Raw genomic sequence first — 17,241 nt, forward strand, 5'->3', positions numbered from 1 at the left:
GGGGGGGGGGGGGGGTTACATTGACTTCCTTTCCCTTCATTTCAACAGCTGAGACGCGAAACGCATCGGAGGCCAGTCGCACGATATTTGATAGGAAACACTCCGTGGCAACATCGTTTTTGTGAGGGAATCGGAGAAAAAAGTGACGCGCGATATGCAATCGCGACGAGGAGGAACAGGAACGAGGTTAGTCCTTGGATGAGGCAACGCGAGTAGGAATTGCCAGGCGACTGGGCTCGCTCGCTCTCTCTCTCTCTCTCTCTCTCTTTCTATCGCAATCGGCGCGCGCTGTGTATGCGAACGGCGTGTTTTTCTTTCGCCCGTCGCCCGCCCGCACGCACGCACGCACTTACGTACGTTGCGAATGGCACACGGTCGAATGAGAGACAGAGGGCCATGGCGAGGTTGTCGTCGCGCTAACACGCAATTAATCTCGGTGAAAGGGGGAGAGCGCGCAGATGACGCAGGCGACGAAAACATTGCGCGACATGGAACATGGAGATCGACTTCGTCGTCATGCGCGCGGCTATTCCGAGCGGCCGAGCGTTGCGAGGAAACCGCGACGGAGGAAGGCGCGCGTATACAATCAACGGCAGCGCGAATCGCGATGAAACGAGCGGAGACGGCCGCGAGACGGAGGGGCAGAAATCGGGCGGAGAGACGAGGCGAGGTTAGGCGAGGAACAAAGGAGGCGAGACGGAGGATCGGAGGGGCGGGAACGCGTCGCCGTCGTAGCCATTGTCGTCGTCGTCGAACCCGTTCTCGAGGAAACAATGCCGACGACGGCCGGACGCGACTAGTGCGCTGAACTTACGTGCAGTCCTGATTGAAGTTAACGAAGTAGGGACCGCTCTGCGGACTGTCCGACGTCTGATTTGCGAGGTTCATTAGTCCTGATATGCCGTATTTTAGCCCTTGCGTTAATACATCCAGGTTGCGCGCGAGATCTTGCATAAATCGTACGAGTGGCGCGCGTATACGCTCTCCTCCTTCGGCCACTTACACCGCGACGTTCCTCACTCTCTGTCCGTTCGTCTGTCCGTCTGCCTATCCCTCTCTCTCTCACTCACGCATTCAATCACTCTCTCTCCCACACGCACTCGTGCTCTCTCTCTCTCTCTCTTTTTCCGCGCCCTCTCCTTTTCACCTCCCCACCCTCGCGCACTGTCTATATCTGTTCCTCGCGCTCCTTTGTCCGTATCTATCTGTTTCTCCCGTTTATCTGTCCCGTTTGCAAACACTCGTTCGCGCACGCACGATATTATTACGGACGATCCACTGACTAGCTAACTGGCTAACGTCCGCGACGGAAGTGTCTGACGTCGCCGACTCCTACAAGTGACTGCACCGCTATCGTTTCATATTGAACAGCTGACACTCGCAGCTGCTGGCAGGAACGGCGGAACGCGAAACATCAGTCCGTTTCCGCCTGATTCCGCGTGTCCCGTTGCCATGGCGACCGCGCGCGCGTTTCCGTTTTCGGTCGGTCGCTCGCTCTCTTTTCGTGCGTCACGCGCTTCTTTTCTTTCTCCCTCCGAATGTGTGATGCACAATGACCACGCGTTCGGTGAGACAAAGCGACCAGTGAGCAGCCTCGGCGATCTAATCGGGGAATGGCGATGAAACTCATCGAATATCCGCCGCTCGCTGAATGCTTTGTTCTTTGAGTGTGGCCGCGCACTTTAGTGTAATTGACTTTTCTCTCTCTCTCTCTCTCTCTTTGGATTTTTCTATGGATGTTGGAAAAAGAAGCAACATATGTTCTTGCCTTCCTCTCCGTTGCCTCCGAATATCTTAGATCTTTGGCATTTTGTTTCAAATTATGCAATCGAAGGCAATAGACTTCTCACCTGCTTCGTCGGGAAGCTGCTTGCTTTAATTGCGCTTTAAATTCAGTTTAATTTGCTTCTGCTATCATTAATTCGAACGAAACGCGTGCGGAAAAGCATTATTAAGAGAGAGTAGAGAGACAAGCGAGATGTAGAAGGTGTGGGTTAAAATAAACGCGTACTTAGAAATGTGAAGTACGTCGTAACTAGTGACAGCTGGTGACTCATTTCATCAATCGTAATAAATGCATAAAGTTGCATTTTCCTGTCGTTTGGGGGAGAGTGGCGCGGAGTGCAACGATCAGCTGTCATGGCTGTCACAATCTTCGTGAAATAAGAAGGCGGATTCCTTCACCTAAATAATTCGTACCTATGCGCCGTACTCAAAGATGACAGCCGATCCGTCGACTTTTTAACACTTCACGATTTATCTGAAAGATGCTTCGAATTTTTCAGTGCAACTTCTATTACCGTATCACCGAATTTTACCATCTAACAATAAATTAATGTCCGATTTATTTATGTAGAAAGTTTCTGAAAAAGGTAAGGGGATATAACTTATATATTTAAAGCTCCGATCTCTCTTTCCTTTCAGTAAACTTTTTAATTGTGTGTGTATATATATATATATATATATATATATATATATATATATANCTGTGCAATACATGTATTTAATTTAACCTCAACGCGTCTCATATATATATATATATATATATGAGACGCGTTGAGGTTAAATTAAATACATGTATTGCACAGAGACACTTTATAAACTGGTAGAATTGGGAGTGTAGCTCGTGTGTTTTATATGTTTCAGATAAATTTAATGATCCCATGGATGCGTGATCAAATAGCAGAGGCCTGGCATAACAGAAAGAGTTCAAGGACAGCCGACCGGCGGTCCTTGGCCCTTTCTTCTATTAGCGCAGGCAATCCTGCAAGCAACGACACCATGCTTATGCCATTACCTACCTCACCTGAAAGTTTCTCCGTCAATGTTATCAGGTATGAGTTATACAAGTTGATACTGAGAATCTGAAGAAGTAGTTTTGTTCGATATTAAACGACCAAATATCCCCTATAGCATAGAGGGCAATATATTAGGTGTTACGGTGAAGCCAGACTTTACTGTAGAGAACATTAAGAAAATAGCAATGATACATTTCTACGGCCAAGATACTACTAAACCTATCTCACGCTACCGCTTGGTTAATTCATCCAAATTCAAACAGCTCGTAGATGAGCATTATGTGGATGATGAGGATATCACTGAGTATGGTGATTATCTTAATTAGGCTGTATATGTTATGTATCTGCACTATGTATATATCAATGTTTTTCTGGTTTACATCTCTCTTGCGTGTAGTAAAAGCAAATTATCGATTGTCACAGACGAATTGTTACTGGTGGAAATTCGACCAACTATTGTACAAGAGAACCTCTCAGACGAAGCTCTCCAAGGTCCAAATCTAGAAGCAATAGATCGGGCTACGTGTAACTTACCTAGCCGAAATATATCTAAACGTATGCCACCTACAGAATGCACCGCAAACGTAAGTCTCACACTTTTCTGTACTCTCAAAATATATATATTTACTTGCTCCACATGTATTTAATCCTCATGATTATTCACAGTTCCCGAATGAAATCCGTAAGATCCTGATAACCCTGGTGCAAGCGTCCGCAAAGATCCTGCTGTACAGTGCAGACGCTGGGAAATTGTACGACATTATTAAGGAGAAACTCGAGGCCAGGTGTAAGCCCATCAATGACCCGAAAGTCGTGAAGACTCTTGTAGAAATGGGCTATCCACACAAGAAAGTTCTGAAAGCGTTGCGTCTTCGAAAGTAATTGCCCCCGCAGTGAAACACTTAATATTGTCACAATGCTTGCGGAAACGTGTGCGAACAGTAAATTCATAATTTGTTCATACTTCTGTTCCAGATCTAATATGACGGAAGCTCTGGAATGGCTTATAGAACAGGACGATTCGGACGAGGAAGAAGATGAAGAAATGGATCTGCCTATGGGCACAACGGTGGATGCAAGTGGCGCAGGACCAAGTACGTCAATGAACACAAAGAAGAAGTCATTAAAAGAGGCGTGTATCGAGCTTTTCGAAGAAGGTAATCCTCCGTTAAAACGAAATTGTGCGATATTGGATGTTACCGGGAGATAACGAGTTTGAAACCGATAAAATGCACAACTTTGTAACGTTTAAAAATGTTGCCATAGAAAATCAGGATCAAACGGAGAAAAATTTAGTGTACATCGTAGATTTGCTGTTGGAAAGTTTTCGACAATACAAGAGAATGGAATTTAAGCCTAATAAAAGGGTTTATCAATCACTTGTGGAGATGGGTTTTAAGGAGAAGGATATCATCGGGGCGTTAAAAATTACCGGGAACGATCAATCTAATGCCGTAAGTTGCATTACGAATGATACATATGGTTAAATACAGTACTTCACATTTTAAGATATAAACATTTTTTTTTACAGTGCGAATGGTTGCTAGGTGGAAGAAGACGCAGTCTACAAGATCTCGACGAAGGTATGGAAATCGACGGGCCGATTTACAAAGCGATTATGAACAATCCTCATATTCAGCTCAGCCTCACAAATCCCAAGATGTTGCTTGGTAAAACAAAAAATTATTAGGAGATTATATATATAAACAATATAAATTCACACGGCACCGAAATTTGCAGCAATTTCGACAACATTGTAGAAATGTTGCTACGAACTTCTGTACTGTGTAGGTACATTCTCGCAACATGTTGGATATGTCTGAAGCCCGCTATTTTTTTCCAGCATATATATCTATGATAGAAAGTCCCACATCGACGAATGTGTGGATTAACGATCCTGAGGTTTCACCTGTGCTTAGCCAGATATCCAGGACATATCACGCCGAGAAACACGCCATCCATATGAATCGTTACGCCTAGCGCTACTGTAAGACTTACTCGAGTCTCCGTGGAACATCGATATTTTTCTATAAATTTACAAACAACTTTCGCAGAGATTTACGGTACCAGTCGCAGACTTGGTGATTACCTGTGACTATCGGCTTGCACATGATTATAGTTATATATAATTTTAATTGTATGTAATTATAATTATTGCCAGTTGAAAGGTACTACGTGTAAAAGTTTCCACAAGATTTACATCTTGCATTACGCTATCGTATACTACGGAGATTGCACATATGTTCTCTGTACGGAGATCTCTATATAGAACGCTGAAAAATTGCTTTTGACGTTGTACAAGTTACCTGTTAACAATTGTTAGAGAAAATGTGCTTTAATATATACAAAAAGCAGCTGTTGTTCTTTTCTTTTTTTATTTTCTTTCCGGCATGTAACAAATTCTTCTAGTGAAGTTCAACGCATGTCAAAGATGAGCCACTCAAATATATATTGCAAGATGTATATAATATGCTAAAAAAATATAATTCCAGAGCGTTTCACAAGTTTTGCACAGAGAATAAATGAACAAAGTTTTAATTTTCTTTTTATACACACTGATCATGAAATAGTACCTTTATTCTATTTATCAGAATAAAGCTGCGTTCGAAAACACCACACCGAGAGTAGAGTGACATTTAATTGATCAATCAGGACGAAAGGAATGAAAATTTCTTTATCAAGATTGTTCAATTAAATGCCACATTACCCTCAGTGTGTATTTCCGAACGCAGCCTAAACGGGAGGTTAATTTTATTTATTTTTTGTATAGTTCATATGTGGCGAACATCCAAAAAGAAATTTGTTTAAATAAATATATTGGTTAAATTAATCACAAAAATTTAACCGCAGTCCGCGACGTTCGATGATAATTTTGAATTTTCAAATCCTACAGTCATGGTGCACGAAAAACTAGATTCGATACTTCCTCGATCCGGAAGTGCCTTCAAATTCGAAAGCATACACAACGCCATTAGTTGCGCGTAACGCGGAACAGAGGGCGGCTTCTTCGCTTGCTTGAAGCAACTTGAATGAGAACACATCACAGTGGTGTAACAAAAATATTATTTGACAGATACGCTTGCGACACGTGTTGTAATTGGACTTATTATCAACGATGGTTTATTATTTTACAAGCGAAGGTAATTTCACGCTCTTTAATGTTATTTCTCTCCCCACTCTTAGAAATTGTTACTTTTCTCTGAGCTATTTGCTGATATAGTTTTGTTATTGTGAGGTTAGAACAATAAATGTATGTTAATTTTGAATTGCAGTGGTGCAGCCACCGGTCACGTTATTCATGGGGATCGATAAGTACGAGAGTAAGTAAAGCAGCGCGAAAAAAAATACTCATAATTAATACGTGTAAAATTACTCGCAATCTTCGATATACGTGCTCGGGCAAATTTTGTTTGTTACAGATGAAGACCTTATCAGATGGGGCTGGCCCGAGGATGTGTGGTTTCATGTCGACAAGTATTCGTCCGCTCACGTGTACCTTCGACTCCAACATGTCAGTTCAACTGTCAATCGGAGATTTAACTATGTGCCTTAACAGATAATTCATTAACAAGTTGATACGCCAATCTTTCCCAAAATTTTACAGGGCCAGACGATAGATGACATTCCTAGCACAGTGCTGGAAGATGCTGCGCAACTGGTGAAGGCAAACAGTATCGAAGGGAACAAGATGAACGACATCGACGTGGTGTACACGATGTGGGCAAATTTGAAGAAGACACAGGGTATGGAGGTTGGCCAGGTCGGCTTTCACAAAGACAAGGACGTTCGCAAGATTCACGTCGCCAAGCGGGTTAATACCATCGTGAATCGCCTTAGTAAAACCAAACGCACAGAGCAGGTGAACTTCAGTGCAGAGAGAGAACAGAGGGACAGAAATGAACGAGAGGACAAGAAGAAACTCCTGAGGGAGCAGAAAGAGAGGGAAAAGGCCGAGGAGAAGCGACGTCAGGAAGAAGCTGAAATGAAGTAAATTATTTTTGTCTTTCACCTTCTTTTCTCGATTTAATCCTATCAACAGATAACTCTCTTTCTGTGTCAGGAGCTACAATTCCTTATTCAATACGTCCAACATGACATCGAATACGGAAACCAGTGGGTACGATTCAGACGATTTTATGTGATTGGAAGCAATATTCGCATTTGCAACTTGTGCCTGATTCAGAGGTGTGTGTGTGTAGATTTCATTTCACCACTCGATTCACGATTATTATGCACCACCATTAATAGACGACACTCGTCAGATTTAGGCATAACTATATGTACACGTGGTCGCGATCGCACTATCGTGTAACGTTCGAAATTAAAAAAAAAAAACAAGCATGAAATTATGTAAAAATATCTCCGTATACGGTTTGATGACAAAAACAGGAAGAATGTACAATCTGGTCCAGAGTGACGTGATAATCGCCGGCAGTAGAAATCCCAGTTTCACAATAGAGTAACATTAACGGCTTCCAAGGCGTTAATTATCCACGTCGGGTAGTCCTTGTTCGGGTACGCCGTCAGCATGTAGTCCTGCACGAATTTGGGAAATCTCTGTTCCTTTATGCTCTCTCTGATGTCTCGCATAAGCCGCATTTGAAACGCGACGTTGTGGACAGTCAGCAGGTGGCACGACACCGTTTCGATGGTAGCGATTTGGTGCAGATAAGCGCGCGTGTGAGTCCTGCAAGTGCTACACTCGCACGCTTCGTCTATCGGTCTCAGGTCCCTGCTGTACTGCGCTTTCTTTAAATTGATCTGCCCCGTTCTGGTCAGCCCGCAACCGAACCTCTGGGGAATATATATTTATAGCTTAGTATATCTCGAACACATACACACACTTTAATATTCCTGCTCGTACATTTTATAATTCTCCATTTTCATTGCATGCTTTTTAGATAATGCGCACTCTGTAAAGTACTCACGGCTGTCCTCGTCGGGAATACACAATCGTACATATCGATTCCTAGCGCGCTGCATACAACTAAATCGACGGCGAATCCGACGCCCATGAGATAACGGGGCTTGCTTTTGGGAAGTATGTCCGTCGACAGATGCACCATTCTCCAGAAATCGTCTTTGCTCTCGCCACCGCTGCAAATCGCCAAGATCGTCACTATGCGATGCGAATTATGTACGTTATCATGTAAGGACGTTGATGTTCCCATAAACTCCGTTTTTTTGTTCCAATTTGGGGGATGTTGTTCAAACGGGCGGAACGACGGCTTTCTCACCTCAAGCCTCCCACAGCGTAACCATTCACTTCCCGCTGAACCTGCTGGCGTGCGCTCTCGGACCGCAGTTTCAGATCGAGACCACCTTGTACGATCGGAAATATGCTCTGTTCGTCCGGCCGCTCGTGCGCGGACAGGCAGCGATCCAACCAACGTGTCGTCCTGAAGTGATTTATCGGACGGTTCGATTAAATTCAGCGTTAAATATTAACACCTTGATGGAAGTATTTTGCTGAAAGTACGAAACCGGTGAAAAGTGAAATGAAAGTTAAATTGAAAAATTACGGAATATATACATATATAAATGAGTCATAAATTTCCCTTACGAAGTGCGAAGCAATACTGTGAAATATAAGTTCAAGTATATCGTTGAAAAAATAAAAATTCCGAGACGTCAGATGTCATTTAGATAAAATTTATTGAACATAACTGAGAGCTGCATGACTTTTTGAAGAGAAATTGCTGGAATATCGATTATGGTAATTTTTTACTGAAATATTCGCGTGATGATGAAATTGGATCAATCGAGAGAGATCTTCATTATATATGCTTAGTAACATATTTTCATCAGAGTTGGAAAGAGATAATTATTAACCCCTTAACTTGTACGCTCGAGTTAATTCGAACGCGCTAAACAGGCCAAACTGTGCACACTCGAGATAATTCGAGCGGCGTTGTATTTTATGCTGCTATAATTTTTCACACTCAAATATAATCGAGAATTGAAAATAACAATGTGAAAGCAAAGAAACAATTTTTTTACATAAAAAAAATTAATTTTTTTTGGCCGGTTTAAAAAAAAAATTGCGTTAAGGGGTTAAAACAATGGTTACCTGTGCATCGCCTCTTCCACTCTCGGTCCGGTTAGAGTACTCTTAACAACATCGTCGAGCTGCATAACTATGTCGGCACCAATTGCGTTTTGAATTTGAATCGAATGTTCGGGTGTCAGCATGCACTCTGATTCTGCAAAACGTACAATTACGATTATATATAAGCAATGTGTATGTATGTGTTCGTGTGTGTGAGAGAGTGAACTTGAAAATATATATCCGACTGTATGTGGTACCATCGTACGGTGACTTGAACTTGACCCCTTCCTCGGTTATTTCAGCAAAATGTAATAACGAAACCATTTGGAAACCGCCCGAATCTGTTAACAGAGCTCTCTTCCAATTCATGAACTTGTGCAGCCCGCCGGCTTTACGCAGAATGTCGGCGCCCTGTGATCAAACATGTGATCTATGATGAAACCACTTGCATAATCTTGCCAATGTAAATCCAAAACTTCCATCTCGGATGAGACCTTTTGCTCAAATTAACTAACAATCTTCATTATCGATCTACTCCCTTCGCAACAGCTTCGACATTACAGAGATATTTTTTTCCCGATTACAGTTTACAGTTTTCTTACTGGTCGGTTCCCAAGGTGATAGGTGTTGCCGAGAATGATTTGGCAATCCAATTGCTCCAATTGCTGAGGCAGCAGTCCTTTTAACGTTCCCTGAAAAACGCACGTCGTGTCCGCTGTGATGAAATCAGTGTACCGATTATTCCGACCGCTTTGAATCACACGAGAGGAATTTCGTAAACCTGCGTGCCGACCGGCATAAATACTGGTGTGTCCACATGATGATGAACAAGTGTCATCCTACCGGTTCTGGCTTTGGTGGTTTCGCATTCAGCGAATATTTCGAACGTCAACGGAGTTCCCCGGCTTCCCATCTTCGTCATCAGCGGTCTACCTAATTCCACGCTCGCTACTGTACGGTATAATCCGCACGATGGCAATTTAGACATAAGAGGAGAAAATATTTCGCGCATTTATCGTTTCATCCGCGAAGTAAACTGCAAAGGTTATGTCGAAATCGGCCAACAACCACGTGTTCTTCCTGCTCGGCCGTGATGCGGACATACGTTGTATTTCTAACTGCACTTCCTCGCATCTTCCCTCCTGCTCCCTCCCACTAATCACACGTCTGTTTCATTTAAAGTGCCGGGGAGCAGAAGAGTGTAACTGAAAATTACGACAGGTGGTAGAAATTCCGTTGCAGCCGAGGGAAGCTTGTTCGGAGTGCACGAAGTGCAGGTAATGTGTGCTCGACGAAGGACGAATTTACCGGTGCGTGTCGTCAAGATCTCTCGCGTTTCCGAGTAACTGGACGACGCGACTCTTGCACGACTCTGCGTCGCCTCAAAAGCTCTCGTCGAGTCAGTGGCGGCGAGGTTCACCGACTACGACGAATACTCGATTTGTACGTACCATGAAAATATCATTGTCCTATGTATACGGGAACGGGTGACGTTTGTATTAGTTGTTTACAGCTGGTGCATAGCACGTATATACGCGCAGGTGGTGTGAGGAAACCTGGTAAATTGCACACTGTGACGTAAAAACACACTCGAAACCTCGACTTTTCGAGAGCCTCGAGTGGAACGCCAAGCGTGTTTTATTCTGTCCACAAGCGAGAACACAATGAAACGTAAATTTAGCGCTGGGAAAATTGCTAGCGAAAGGAAAATGTAAATTCGACTGGAGAAGAAAAGGAGAGTGAGGGGCTAATATGTTGCTATCGTGTTTCTACAGGGGGAGCAGAGGATGAAGACTAGGCTCAGAGCGTGCGTTCAACGTTGATTACATGTGATGAGCGTAGTGTAAATGTTTGCACTATGATCGACTCGCCTTGGATGGACACCGACAGAAGGAGACACACCGGGAACATTCAGGAAAGAATCGCGACCGGTAGTCAGCCGGCCGACAGAGGCAGATATGAGGACTGAGGTGTCATGGAAACGGCGACTCCTGCGAAAGAGGCTGAAATACATGGTGGTGTGCGTCCTCGTGGTCGCCGTGATATTCGTGATGCACCAGCTGTTCTACTTCAAGGAACTGAATCGCGCTACCGTGGGCAAATTGATCGCCGGCTCGCTGAAGGACCCTCATCGCGTGGCCGTTGGCAGCAAGGAAGCTTCCAAGTGGCAACAGCCGCAGCATTCCAAGCTGATACGCGACAAGACCGGCCGCACCGTGTCGTTGCGCGGCTCGCGTGACCAGGATGTCACCAGGTACCTTCCCAACGCCAACGGCAAGTTCGCGTGCTTCGCCGAGAAGACGGAAATCGACTTCACCAGAATCAACGACGACTACTGCGACTGTCCGGCCGACGGCAGCGACGAGCCAGGCACCAACGCATGCAACAAAGGTTTCTTCCACTGCGAGAAGAGCTCGAAGCAGTCAGCAGGTATAATCATTGTTCTTGTATCCTCTATCGTGTAAAATTTGAGATATAAAAAGCTGTATATAAGTATATACTCTCTCTTTCTCTCTCTTCATAAAATCTCTATGTGTAAAATTACAGTGAAGGTACCATCATTCAAAGTCAACGATGGATTTTGCGATTGTTGCGACGGTTCTGACGAGTGGGTCGAAGCACCAGTGTTGTATAAACTCAGTGGTAATTCTTTTTTTTTTTTAATACAGTCTACAAAATAAGGATATGTATAAAATATGATTCTAACACGAAGATATTTTCTCGATTGATTAATTTATTAGTATCTGTTAATTTGCTTGTTTGTTACAGAAACAGGAGGCGTAACTTTTCACGGGATAAAATGTCCAACAAGATGTTAGCGAGAAAAGTGTGAGTGCCATAATTTTACATCGGAGAGAAAGTGCTGTCCTTCCTTTTTATGTCGCAGTTTCGTGGATTCGCAATGTTGCGATACAACCAAATATGAGCGATAACGTGTTATCGGTTTGATTAGCAAACTAATTATTTTTTGCCTCTTTTTTTCTTATCATAAGAGAACAATGCTTATATAACGTATGCGTTATAGATAACTAAAAGTGAAACGAAATATTGGATATACGTTAACAAGACATGCCTCATTTTTCTAGACAACACAAATCTGTTCCAGACTAGTATACAGAGGATTCTTTGTCAAGTACATCTCGAAAAATAATGTAATAATGTACGCATGTAAAAGTAGTCTTTTTTTGCTAGTAATATCATTTATATCTGGTAACATATCGATTTGTTATGCATTAGTTAGATATTCCTCACAATTTTCTTATTTATATATATATATATATATATATATATATATATATATATATATTTTATAANATCTGTAACATTTGTAAACAGACTGTTAAATATTACTTTTATTATTATTGGAAAAAATCATATATATTGAAATTTATATGTGAAATTTCCGTGAATGCAAAACAAAGTTTTTCACTTGAATTTGTCTTTTGAATCGTTAAAAATCAAATCAATTTCGACTATCCGTTTTAATTCTTAATTATTAAAAACAATTATTAAAAACAATATACATATCATAAATAATGATCACGAAAATTGTACAGAAAACAATTATATTGTAAATAATGTATTATATATGGCTTGTGTTTGATGAATTGTAGCCATTTGTGACTAGACTAAGACCTCCGGTAGACGCCGAATGAAATGAAACGCGTAGATTAGGAAACAACAAACGCAATAATTGCGTTGCGACGTAATGCGAGTTTACGACGAAATATACGATATTACAAGTTCCGCAAGTTCAAGAAATATACTCTGCGAAATGTTTCGTCGTTAAATCGTAAAATCGTAATTTGCACATAGTTTTATGTTTTTATTTTGATTCTCGAGTGAGGAAAGAATTGCAATTTATCACTCTGTCGACTTTACATTGTCAGACGATTCAATATTACGCTAAAAGCTTCAACAATTAAGGAGAAAGAAATGAGATAGCTTTATCTTACATTGCTTCCGATACAAGTAAGAACGTTGAAGTGCGACGACAAACTTCGCGCCTTGTCTCCGAAATGTAGTATTCGTTGTACAGGTACTCCCATTCTTTGCAGATTCTCATTGAAGCAATTTTCTTCCTCGCGGATCCAAGGCCGATAGGTGTCCCGCACTTGATACGGTGTGACGTGTATGTGTGTATTTATTTCTAAGGAAAATAAAAGATGTATCGAGTCGAAGTGTAATGAGATGCCAGTGTTGTTATTACTTCGACGTATTTATCCGTTGGTTGCCCTTACTTAATTTAGCAAAGGACCGGAGTACACTTTGCTCCGTAATCCACGTGTTTCTGGGGCCGTTGTGCCCAGCATCCAGCCACCACATATCTCTGATGAGCTTTGTAAAACCTCTTATATCGGTGTCGTTATTCGGGTGTTCCTGGTAATAGTGAAATTCGTGCAGGAATTGATTCAGGACCGCGCAGCCTTTGCTGAAGCCCATTAAACTTAAATTTGTCGTCTCAATATTGTAGTCGTCGATATCCTAAAAATAGGTAAACTTTGTACATATTTGACACCCACAATGATACTCAGATATTACAGACGTGAATTTTAAATATAATTATTTTGTAAGATATAACTATGCTATAATTCGTTATAAGTGAGGTAGATACATTTATCGGATAAATGGATGCACACCTCTCTCATTCTCAATGTTTTTACATGTTCTAAGCAGCACATAAGCAGTTCTCTCAAGTGCTTCAAAGCTTTGTGCATTGGGCAAAACGAGGGTGTGCCATATTTATCCCCTGATACGAAATTGTCGAAGCAACTGAATACCGCACTTCTAGTTATCGACATCCTGAAACAAGCGTGAAGTTACTGTAGAGAAAACTTGGTCGTTGATATCCAAGAGGATATTGAAAAAAATTATCTCACTAATCCTTATCGTATCTATTAATGGAACATTAATGATAAATTATATGCAATTTAAAGGAATAGTACTGTCTATATACAGATGATAATTAATGCTTTACCTGACTGGACGAATAACAAAGATATGACTGCTGGGAAACTGTTCGGAGAGAATAGTTGCGGTATTCTCCAAACTCCATTTCATGTATTCCTTGCTATCCGGATGCCTCTCCATATTTTCTCGCGTGTCCTGATAATTTCAAAATACCTCAAATATATATTGATAATCGCTCAGATATCTACCTTAGAATTCGTTTTGTCTCACAATACAATGTGCTTCATAAAATTAATATATAACTATTGCAACAGTTTGAATGCGATATAATATAGAAATGTCATACCTGACGGAAATATTTTGCTGAAATACTCTTTCAATTGATCTTATTTCGTTAATTATGTAGTTTTCAGTTCAATTCAGTAAATTTCGTAATATCTATTGTTTCAAAATTGTTTTCATCACTTTTCAGAATAATACTTTAACCCTTTTAGTGCCGGGAGCCGATATATCGGCTCCTGCTACACCGGCGAGAAGTGCCAGAGCCGATATATCGGCCTGCACCTTGTAGCGCTTTACTATTCGCATTGCGAGAGATCTCTATCAAAATAAATTTAAAATACGTTATAAATAGTCTAATTTCATTACGAGAGAATTAAAATAAATAATTTTTAAATATTGCTTTTCGTTTGGTTTTTATGAGCCTTTTACCAAATCCTAGTAAAATCGGCCGGTTATCTTCGCATAAGCACCTCTTTTTCGCCCGGCACTAAAAGGGTTAATTTTCATTCTATTTCATATTACATTGAATTTCAGGATGAAAATTATGATTTACCTCGAAATATTTATTATTATATGTATCAGTAATTTTTCTGTAACTTTTATCTCAATGTTCAACAAGTTCATAATATATACCAATAATATATACTCCAATACAAGTTAAAGTATACTGTTGAAATTTACTGAATTTAACTGAAAACTGTGTATATGGACAGAATGATAATGAAACAGAGTCAATTGAGAGAGAATTTCTGTGAAATTTTCAGCATTTCCACTAGGGATGGGTTGATAAAAATAAGTGACGTCAGACGCAGGTAACAAACGAACAAACAACTGAACGGAATTGTCTAATAATCTAACAAACATCAAGATTACAATTTATCATTCACCGACTAGGCCTGGACGCACCTGGACATCGCCGCCAAAGAATACGAGAAGATTAGACGTTGGTAGCGACTTCGGCCGCGTATAAAGTACATCGTTGCATCGGCCCGGGATGCCCGGTATATTTTTCCATATCCAAACTTTTGACCCCATTGATCGTCATCTGTAAAAATACAATCGCATGTAAATTTACGTACAGAATTTAATTCACCTCAACTGCGTTTCTCACACTTCTGTAATATATTCAAAGTTGCACGAATTTGTATTGAAAAAATAGATTCCGGACACAGAATAGGAAGAGAAGAATACGTAAACAAAATAGTTCTACAATGGGGGGGGGACCTGGTTAGTTCTTATTCGAGTTCAATATGTATTTTGGCCTATGGACGCAGCAACTATAGGTCTTTTTTCGACACTTTCTGCAGTAGTGCACACCAGTGCAAGGATTTTACACTAACGCGTTCTTTTTATCGAGAATGACGTCACATGACGTCACCAACGCTGTTCGTTTTCGCAGTGCAACAGCATGGGCAGTTTAGTGAACTGTTGCACTGAGTCAGGAGGTACGTGTATATTTATCTCTGTCTCCCAGATAAAACATTTTAGGTATGTTAACAAAGTTATTCACTGTCTTTTAGGAGGTTATCTTTTGTTAAAATACTACCGACTTACTCGTGTCTAGTTTATAAATAATTTTGCATTTTTCATGATATCGCGATGCAGCTACACTCTCACACATCGTCTGTAACAAATGAGGAAGCTCAAGAAATGTTAACATGGGAGAGCGACACGCCGTTCAATGTTAGAATTTCTATGTGTCAGTCTTTGTTGGTAAGAATGGATAACACAATAATAACTAATCAATAGTGGATAAGTTAAATTTCTTGAGGTCGATAAGTTCCCGGAGAGCGGTAAGTTACTAGAGTCGATATGCTTCCTGGGATCGGTACGTTTCCCGGGGCCGGTATGTAACTTTATTGCACATTGCAGAAGCAAAGTGAGGTTCAAAGATTCCAATTTTTGGATAGATTCAAATAAAGGACGGTACTTCCGACTTACCCAATGCAAATCATTCATACTATATACTCCAAGCAATCGATGTCATTAGGTTTGATGTGCATAACGAAGGTCTGAGTAACCTGCGTATTCTCATAAATTTCAAGTAGCTTAGCATTAAGTATGACAAATGTATCGAGGACTAGGTCTTTGAAAAAATATCAGCAGAGCTTCCGGAGTAATTTGACATCGCAGGCTGTGAAACAATTACTGAGAGAGGATTGGAGAGGCACTGTATAGAATGTTCAATCAGAAGAAATTGATTCTTACAAATTGCAAGAAATCTGCTGCATCAGAGCTAACTCGTATGATGTTAGAAGATTGAATGTCTGGCATGACTTGTAAGAATCTGTGGAAATATAAAAAAAATAATGTTAAAATAATGTTAATTGAGTCACTTTTAATAAGATTACAATTAGGAGTAAATACTTCGCAGAAAGACTCACCTCTATTTATATGCATTATGTACTACTTGTATAATTTCAACTATGCTGTAAATCAATTGTCATTACTTGAATATTAAAGTAAATAAAATATTAGGTAGTAAAAAGTAACACAATTAGGTAGTAAAAGTAAGTTGTTTCAAGATATAAACTTCTTTCCAATTTATTTTACATTGGACGTTTCTTTATAAAATGTAAGTCAGATGAATTTATAATACCATGTATCGAATCATTTTCATTGTTACAAAGAATATGTTCTAAACAAAGATGATATTCCATCAAAATGTATTTGCAATTTATTATCTTCTGGACGTTTTCTCTTACAAAAGATAAACGTCGCTCCATAGTANGTCATAAAATATAATTTAGCTGAATTTATAATACCATATATCACATAATTTCCATTGTTACAAAGAAGTTTAACATGTTGTAAAAAAGATGATATTTCATCCAAATGTGCTTGCAATTTATTACCTTCCGGACGTTTTCCCTTACAAAAGATAAACATATGTGTCGCTCCATACTCTTCTTAAGATCAAGAACTGTCGTGGTGGAAGCCATGGTGAAACAAAAATTATATTATTAGGATGATTGATCAATTCAAATATACAAGTATATTAATGATAAATTATTATAAACATCTCAAACATTAACGCAAGGTTTGGCAATTTTCCTCAATTTAAGAATAAAGTTATAGCTTGTCCTTCCTGTGATGTAAGTTCTTCTGTCGTAACTATCTGAGATTAATGCAGAGAGCAATGGATCATTTTCAATTTTTCAACATTGTCAATTGCCACCTTAGTTGGTCCTATCAATTCTT

At 40.5% G+C, this 17,241-nt stretch overlaps 6 protein-coding genes across 22 annotated transcripts in view; 3 read left to right on the forward strand and 3 right to left on the reverse strand.

Annotated features, from left to right (window-relative positions):
* The window catches only part of LOC106747868 (WD repeat domain phosphoinositide-interacting protein 2-like), an 11,947-nt gene extending 10,220 nt beyond the window's left edge, over window positions 1-1,727 (reverse strand). For 3 of the 4 annotated variants that reach the window (XM_014625836.1, XM_014625835.1, XM_014625834.1), the window contains exon 1: window positions 815-1,727. In XM_014625836.1, coding sequence (XP_014481322.1) covers window positions 815-954 — 140 coding nt within the window. In that variant the 5' untranslated portion in view covers window positions 955-1,727. Of the gene's footprint in view, window positions 1-357; window positions 458-814 lie in introns of those variants that run through there. The other variant, XM_014625837.1, reaches the window with a different exon arrangement.
* Window positions 1,728-2,100: 373 nt separating this feature from the next.
* On the forward strand, window positions 2,101-5,162 carry LOC106747867 (ubiquitin-associated domain-containing protein 1). Its single transcript, XM_014625833.1, has 9 exons — window positions 2,101-2,372; window positions 2,647-2,834; window positions 2,914-3,107; window positions 3,222-3,382; window positions 3,465-3,676; window positions 3,774-3,955; window positions 4,065-4,252; window positions 4,330-4,468; window positions 4,642-5,162. The coding sequence occupies exons 2-9, from the start codon at window positions 2,656-2,658 to the stop codon at window positions 4,776-4,778; spliced, it is 1,392 nt and encodes a 463-aa protein (XP_014481319.1). The 5' UTR covers window positions 2,101-2,372; window positions 2,647-2,655; the 3' UTR covers window positions 4,779-5,162.
* Window positions 5,163-5,693: 531 nt separating this feature from the next.
* LOC106747871 (coiled-coil domain-containing protein 25) lies at window positions 5,694-7,786 on the forward strand. Its single transcript, XM_014625841.1, has 6 exons — window positions 5,694-5,938; window positions 6,071-6,118; window positions 6,218-6,309; window positions 6,403-6,785; window positions 6,859-6,983; window positions 7,700-7,786. Exons 1-5 carry the CDS (start codon window positions 5,914-5,916, stop codon window positions 6,938-6,940), a joined length of 630 nt encoding a protein of 209 aa, XP_014481327.1. The 5' UTR covers window positions 5,694-5,913; the 3' UTR covers window positions 6,941-6,983; window positions 7,700-7,786.
* On the reverse strand, window positions 6,936-9,957 carry LOC106747870 (probable queuine tRNA-ribosyltransferase). 2 transcript variants are annotated; one of them, XM_014625839.1, is made up of 7 exons: window positions 9,641-9,957; window positions 9,450-9,539; window positions 9,105-9,258; window positions 8,869-9,001; window positions 8,036-8,197; window positions 7,727-7,895; window positions 6,936-7,592 (listed from the first exon to the last, which is right to left on the reverse strand). In XM_014625839.1, exons 1-7 carry the CDS (start codon window positions 9,857-9,859, stop codon window positions 7,248-7,250), a joined length of 1,272 nt encoding a protein of 423 aa, XP_014481325.1. In that variant the 5' UTR covers window positions 9,860-9,957; the 3' UTR covers window positions 6,936-7,247. The 2 variants fall into 2 exon arrangements, with proteins under 2 accessions (XP_014481325.1, XP_014481324.1); XM_014625838.1 differs by having other exon boundaries at window positions 9,629-9,957.
* An 81-nt stretch (window positions 9,958-10,038) lies between these two features.
* On the forward strand, window positions 10,039-12,101 carry LOC106747872. 5 transcript variants are annotated; one of them, XM_014625846.1, is made up of 4 exons: window positions 10,039-10,124; window positions 10,623-11,277; window positions 11,395-11,490; window positions 11,617-12,101. In XM_014625846.1, the coding sequence occupies exons 2-4, from the start codon at window positions 10,806-10,808 to the stop codon at window positions 11,664-11,666; spliced, it is 618 nt and encodes a 205-aa protein (XP_014481332.1). In that variant the 5' UTR covers window positions 10,039-10,124; window positions 10,623-10,805; the 3' UTR covers window positions 11,667-12,101. The 5 variants fall into 5 exon arrangements, with proteins under 5 accessions (XP_014481332.1, XP_014481328.1, XP_014481331.1 ...); XM_014625842.1 differs by lacking the exon at window positions 10,039-10,124 and adding an exon at window positions 10,131-10,290; XM_014625845.1 differs by lacking the exon at window positions 10,039-10,124 and adding an exon at window positions 10,311-10,406.
* Window positions 12,102-12,652: 551 nt separating this feature from the next.
* On the reverse strand, window positions 12,653-17,235 carry LOC106747886 (UPF0565 protein C2orf69 homolog). Of its 9 annotated transcripts, none has more exons than XM_014625875.1 (9): window positions 16,896-17,235; window positions 16,425-16,469; window positions 16,249-16,327; window positions 15,982-16,174; window positions 14,947-15,085; window positions 13,826-13,953; window positions 13,488-13,650; window positions 13,089-13,332; window positions 12,653-12,997 (listed from the first exon to the last, which is right to left on the reverse strand). In XM_014625875.1, exons 5-9 carry the CDS (start codon window positions 15,073-15,075, stop codon window positions 12,795-12,797), a joined length of 867 nt encoding a protein of 288 aa, XP_014481361.1. In that variant the 5' UTR covers window positions 15,076-15,085; window positions 15,982-16,174; window positions 16,249-16,327; window positions 16,425-16,469; window positions 16,896-17,235; the 3' UTR covers window positions 12,653-12,794. The 9 variants fall into 9 exon arrangements, with proteins under 9 accessions (XP_014481361.1, XP_014481359.1, XP_014481360.1 ...); XM_014625873.1 differs by having other exon boundaries at window positions 15,982-16,188; XM_014625874.1 differs by having other exon boundaries at window positions 15,982-16,327.
* Between the last annotated feature and the right edge of the window lie 6 nt (window positions 17,236-17,241).

This window comes from Dinoponera quadriceps, unplaced genomic scaffold (genome assembly GCF_001313825.1).
Source record: "Dinoponera quadriceps isolate SergipeBrazil2010 unplaced genomic scaffold, ASM131382v1 scaffold2392, whole genome shotgun sequence".
Lineage (NCBI taxonomy): Eukaryota > Metazoa > Arthropoda > Insecta > Hymenoptera > Formicidae > Dinoponera > Dinoponera quadriceps.

What these genes read in the sequence shown, in the direction of transcription:
- LOC106747871 (XM_014625841.1), top strand. Translation starts at nt 5,914, where the DNA reads ATGGTTTATTATTTTACAAGCGAAG. An exon ending in TTATTATTTTACAAGCGAAG is followed by an intron (nt 5,939 to 6,070) that starts GTAATTTCACGC and finishes TTTGAATTGCAG; the next exon opens with TGGTGCAGCCACCGGTCACG. An exon ending in GGGGATCGATAAGTACGAGA is followed by an intron (nt 6,119 to 6,217) that starts GTAAGTAAAGCA and finishes TGTTTGTTACAG; the next exon opens with ATGAAGACCTTATCAGATGG.
- LOC106747886 (XM_014625875.1), bottom strand. Translation starts at nt 15,075, where the DNA reads ATGGGGTCAAAAGTTTGGATATGGAAAAATATACCGGGCATCCCGGGC. An exon ending in TTTGTTATTCGTCCAGTCAG is followed by an intron (nt 13,651 to 13,825) that starts GTAAAGCATTAA and finishes CGCTTGTTTCAG; the next exon opens with GATGTCGATAACTAGAAGTG. An exon ending in CCGGTCCTTTGCTAAATTAA is followed by an intron (nt 12,998 to 13,088) that starts GTAAGGGCAACC and finishes TATTTTCCTTAG; the next exon opens with AAATAAATACACACATACAC.
- LOC106747872 (XM_014625846.1), top strand. Translation starts at nt 10,806, where the DNA reads ATGAGGACTGAGGTGTCATGGAAACGGCGACTCCTGCGAAAGAGGCTG. An exon ending in GAGCTCGAAGCAGTCAGCAG is followed by an intron (nt 11,278 to 11,394) that starts GTATAATCATTG and finishes GTAAAATTACAG; the next exon opens with TGAAGGTACCATCATTCAAA. An exon ending in AGTGTTGTATAAACTCAGTG is followed by an intron (nt 11,491 to 11,616) that starts GTAATTCTTTTT and finishes TGTTTGTTACAG; the next exon opens with AAACAGGAGGCGTAACTTTT.
- LOC106747870 (XM_014625838.1), bottom strand. Translation starts at nt 9,859, where the DNA reads ATGCGCGAAATATTTTCTCCTCTTATGTCTAAATTGCCATCGTGCGGA. An exon ending in GTGGAAGAGGCGATGCACAG is followed by an intron (nt 8,198 to 8,868) that starts GTAACCATTGTT and finishes AAATCACTTCAG; the next exon opens with GACGACACGTTGGTTGGATC. An exon ending in TATTCCCGACGAGGACAGCC is followed by an intron (nt 7,593 to 7,726) that starts GTGAGTACTTTA and finishes TATATTCCCCAG; the next exon opens with AGGTTCGGTTGCGGGCTGAC.
- LOC106747867 (XM_014625833.1), top strand. Translation starts at nt 2,656, where the DNA reads ATGATCCCATGGATGCGTGATCAAATAGCAGAGGCCTGGCATAACAGA. An exon ending in TTCTCCGTCAATGTTATCAG is followed by an intron (nt 2,835 to 2,913) that starts GTATGAGTTATA and finishes TATCCCCTATAG; the next exon opens with CATAGAGGGCAATATATTAG. An exon ending in TATCGAGCTTTTCGAAGAAG is followed by an intron (nt 3,956 to 4,064) that starts GTAATCCTCCGT and finishes ATGTTGCCATAG; the next exon opens with AAAATCAGGATCAAACGGAG.